The 4,479-nt window shown below is 37.5% G+C and overlaps 1 protein-coding gene across 1 annotated transcript; it reads right to left on the minus strand.

Annotated features, from left to right (window-relative positions):
- Positions 1 to 3,564: 3,564 nt before the first annotated feature.
- LOC138025869 (tropomyosin-2-like) lies at positions 3,565 to 4,479 on the minus strand. The gene has a single exon (XM_068873021.1). It carries the CDS (start codon positions 4,477 to 4,479, stop codon positions 3,565 to 3,567), a length of 915 nt encoding a protein of 304 aa, XP_068729122.1.

Genomic DNA, 4,479 nt, shown 5'->3' on the forward strand with positions numbered 1-4,479 from the left:
AGGTTACTAGTGAGTGCTATTGAACTTCCATGTCTCTCTAGCTCAAGATCAAAGAAGTATTTCCATTTCACCTCATTTCCTTCAACTAAATATTTTTTTAATCAGTGTAGCTTTTAGGGACTTACTAAAAACCTGTATATCTATAATTTTGAGACCCCCATTTGGGTAATCATTAATAATTATATCTCGCTTAATTTTATCTCCTTTTCCATTCCAAAGGAATGAATAGAATAGCTTGTTTACTTCTTTAATAGCTTTCTCATTTGTGTGTAAAGGGGAGAGCACATATACAAGTTGGGAAGCTACTAGCCTCTTTAGGACTGTAATTTTTCCAATTAGGGTAAGTCTGCGATATTTCCAGCAGCTTAAAACGTTTCTAACCTTATCCAGTTTTTCGTTATAATTCAAGGTTACTGTTGCTTCTGGATCACTTGACAACCAGACGCCTAAAGCTAACTTTATTTTTAGGCCATTTAAAATGTCTTCAAGGAGTTAATATTCCATCATTCCCACTGTTTACTCCAATCCAAAGGGCTTCCGTTTTTTTATCATTAAGTTTTAAACCAGACACTTCCAGCGTTTTGAGAGAGGCCCTTAAAAAGATTCCTTTGTACCGTCAAGTATGAGTGTTGTATCGTCTGCATACTGGCTTCATTTGATTTCTCTACTGTTCACGAAGATACCTTTAGTACTTTTATTTTCCCGAATTACCTTGGCTAGGACTTCAACTGACAAAACAAACAGATAAGGTGAGAGAGGACAACCCTGTCTTACACTTCATTGAATTTCAAAGAAATCGCTCGCCCAACCGTTATTCAAAACACAGCTTTCTGGGCGGCAATAAAAAAGATTAAGCCACTTTAACATGCTACTACCAAAACCAGAATGTTGAAAAGTTTTTCTAATGAAATACCATTCTATCGTGTCAAAAGCTTTTTGAAAATCCAAAAACAAAAGTAATCCTGGAATATTTTTCTCTTTGGCATAGCAAATGATACTATCAATAAGGCGAATGTTCTCTCCAATAAATCTACCTTTTATAAAACCAGTCTGGTCATAATTAATGAGATTGGGAAGAGAAGGTTTCAAGCGATTAGCAATTGACTTTGCCGCTATTTTGTAGTCGCAGTTAACAAGGGTTAGAGGTCTCCAGTTTTTGATAAAGAATGGTTCTGCGTCTTTCCTAGGAATGAGTTTGATAATTCCTCTTCTCTGAGTTACCGAGAGTTGTCCAGTTTCATAAGCGTAATTAAGAGCTCTAATAAGGATGGCAAATATATCCTTCCAAAATACTTTATAAAATTCAGCTCGCAAACCATCAGTCCCAGGGGTCTTTTCTTTTCCCATATCTTTGAGTGCCTCTAGGCATTCTTTTTCGGTAAGCGCTCCTTCGCACACAGTAAGACGTTGTTCTTGGATAATGCTTTCATCTTCACGCTCAGGAAAAAAGGTTGTATAATTTTGCTCGTACGCCATGCTTTTGGATGAATAGAGGTTTTTGTAGGATGACACGCATTCAGTTAAGATTTCTTTATCCGAGGTGACAAACTCATGGTCATTTATTTTAATTTGACTAATTGTCCCTTGCTTAAAGTGTCGCTTTTCCAGATTTAGAAAGTATTTGGTGTTTTTCTCACCTTCATTATACCACCTAGACTTAGATCTCAAAATTGCACCTTCAGTGCGAGATTCAACAATCTTCTCAAGCTCAAGTCTACTATAGTTCAATCGCTGCTCCTGGTGTGAAGAGAGCGTGTCTTCAGTAGTTTTGTTGTCAAGTTCCTCTTGTAATCTGGCAATTGTTTGTTCCACATACACTTCACGTTGTTTGGCCTGTTTCGTTTTATTCTTAGAGTAGCGGAGCGATTTTTCGCGCACTTTTAGCTTTATCATTTCCCAAAGGAGAGAGGGGTTAACCAATTCATCGTTTTTATACTCGTCATAAGTTTCCTGAATCGTTGTTTTAATTTGGTTTATATACTCCAATTCAGTTAAATACTATACTAAAATACTACTATAGTTAGTATTTTATATTCAGTATTTTATATTTATATAGATTTATAACCTTTTATAGTTAGTATTTTATATTTTATATTTAAATACTACTATAGTTAGTATTTTATATTCAGTTAAATACTACTATAGTTCAATCGTTCCTCCAGGTGTGAAGAGAGCGTGTCTTCAGTAGTTTTGTTGTCAAGTTCCTCTTGTAATCTGGCAATTGTTTGTTCCACATATACTTCACGTTGTTTGGCCTGTTTCGTTTTATTCTTAGAGTAGCGGAGCGATTTTTCGCGCACTTTTAGCTTTATCATTTCCCAAAGGAGAGAGGGGTTGACCAATTCATCGTTTTTATACTCGTCATAAGTTTCCTGAATCGTTGTTTTTTATTTGGTTTATATACTCCAATTCAGTTAAAAAAAATGTATTTAATTTCAAGAAACCTGGTCCGCGTGGATTTGAATGTAGTGATAAGTGTAGCGTAATCATCGAATGGTCCGTTTTATAGCCTGGGATGATATCGGTGAGAGTCGTAATATTAACCGTGTTTTGGCTTACTAAAAAGAAATCGAGTCTGCACTGTATTCTTGGACGATGCTTTCTCCACGTGAAACCACTAGTATGAGGATGTAAAACCCTCCAGACGTCAACCAAATTGAATTTCTCAGAAAATTCGTGAAGGATTTTAACACTATTTTGATAAGTTTTGGCAAGGCCGCCTCTCTTGTCCTTACCTAAATCGAGTACAAGATTGTAGTTTCCTCCTATGATAATGTCATCACCTTTAAGTCTATAAGGTGATCAAAAAAATCAAGGAAGAAAGCTGGATTGTCTTCATTAGGAGCGTATATATTAGCCAAGGTCAAACAGTTGTCATTGGTTTTAATGTCGCAAATAATAAAGCGTCCCTGGGGGTCAATGAAAACCTTCTCAATTTGAAAATCAAAGTTGTTATTGAAAAGTATGCATACCCCTGTTTTATTGCTCTTGTAGTTGCTAAAAATAGTTTGGTAGCCCCATTCTGCAGACCATACTTGATTAGTGTTTTCAGTGCAGTGAACCTCTTGTAACATATACACTGAAAAATGTTTTGCGCGTAGCCAATTAAACATCTCTCCACGTTTTGTGTTGTCTCTTAATCCCCTGACATTTAGTGACGCTATTGTCAGAGCCATAGATATTCTCCTAGGAAGCTTTGTAGACAAATACCTGTATGACCCGGTAACAAAGCTCCGCAATCACTGGACAGCATGATAAGAATTAGTGCTTGGTGTTTCCTGTTAAAACAAGGAAGTAAGCGACAAAGGCATAAAAACAAAACAAAACATACACAAAAACAAATATACAGAAATAGATAAGAAACCTCTCCGGCAAGGGGCATGGAAGGGGGGCCAGGTTAGCCTAGAATCGTGCAAACGGATAAGAGATACTAAAGCACCGTCTAATATGAGTTCCTTTCCGATCCCCAAAAATTTTATCTGGTAATGCATATTAGTGGGTGGCAAAATCGGTCCCTGGACATAAAATGTAACAAGGTCGTGGTTATTATAAAGAAACGAGAGGCTAACCAACTGGCCAAAGTTTACCTTTTATAAAAAGCTTATCAGGTTGTGCTCTACTAAAAGATGCTGGAATGTTATTTTTTCTAGCTTCTTTAAATGTGTTCATCTGCTTCCTTCGTCTTGCGACGATTTCGTAGGGTAAATCTTGATACATCTTAAAAGTGCTTCTACGCAGACGAAAGCCCACTGAAAATATTTCTTCACAGTCCTTATATCGAAGGAACCTCGCAATAATTTGTCTCGGCTTCTCTTTGTCTCTCTTCTTTCCTAGGCGATGAACTCTTTGAATTTCAACGGTATTTGCATCTTTGTAGCCCAGTTCCGTTTCAAGAAAAATGCGCACAACTGATTCAGTGTCCTCTTTGTCTGTCACTTGTAGAATATTTTCAAATATTATGTTTTCCCGTCTCGAGTATGCTTCTAAATAGAGATTTTTGTCTTCTATCTCTTTAAGCTTGGCTTGTAGATCATCATTTACCTTCTGCAAATCGGTTAGGGCAAGGTTAGTTTTCTCCCGATGATCTTTTAAGCTCGCTGCCGATTTTTGTTGTTTCTTTTCGGCCGCTTTGAAGCTTTCTGTCAGGTTCTCAATGTCGCGCTTGGCGGTTGTTTGAGAGCATTCCAACTTCTGTATTCTTCCTTCCAGTTTCTGAAGAGACGCTTGGGCATCGTTCACCGTTATTTGAATAGCATCCAGCTTTTCCAACTTTCGATTGATCTCTTCCAGTGTTTTTTGAAGGCCCTCAGCCATATTCAAAGCTGTAAAGATTTCGTCGTCGGCCTCGTGCTCTTGGGCTTCAGGGAAGTTGACGTCCCCGCTCTTTGCTTTCTTTGCATCCGGTGAAGTGCTCGACTCACCTGAAGAGGAGCGTTTGCTTCTTTTCTTTTCTAAGATCTTTTTCAATAAGTTTTCCAT

This window comes from Montipora capricornis, chromosome 12, assembly GCF_036669925.1.
Source record: "Montipora capricornis isolate CH-2021 chromosome 12, ASM3666992v2, whole genome shotgun sequence".
NCBI lineage: Eukaryota > Metazoa > Cnidaria > Anthozoa > Scleractinia > Acroporidae > Montipora > Montipora capricornis.

What these genes read in the sequence shown, in the direction of transcription:
- LOC138025869 (XM_068873021.1), bottom strand. Translation starts at nt 4,479, where the DNA reads ATGGAAAACTTATTGAAAAAGATCTTAGAAAAGAAAAGAAGCAAACGC.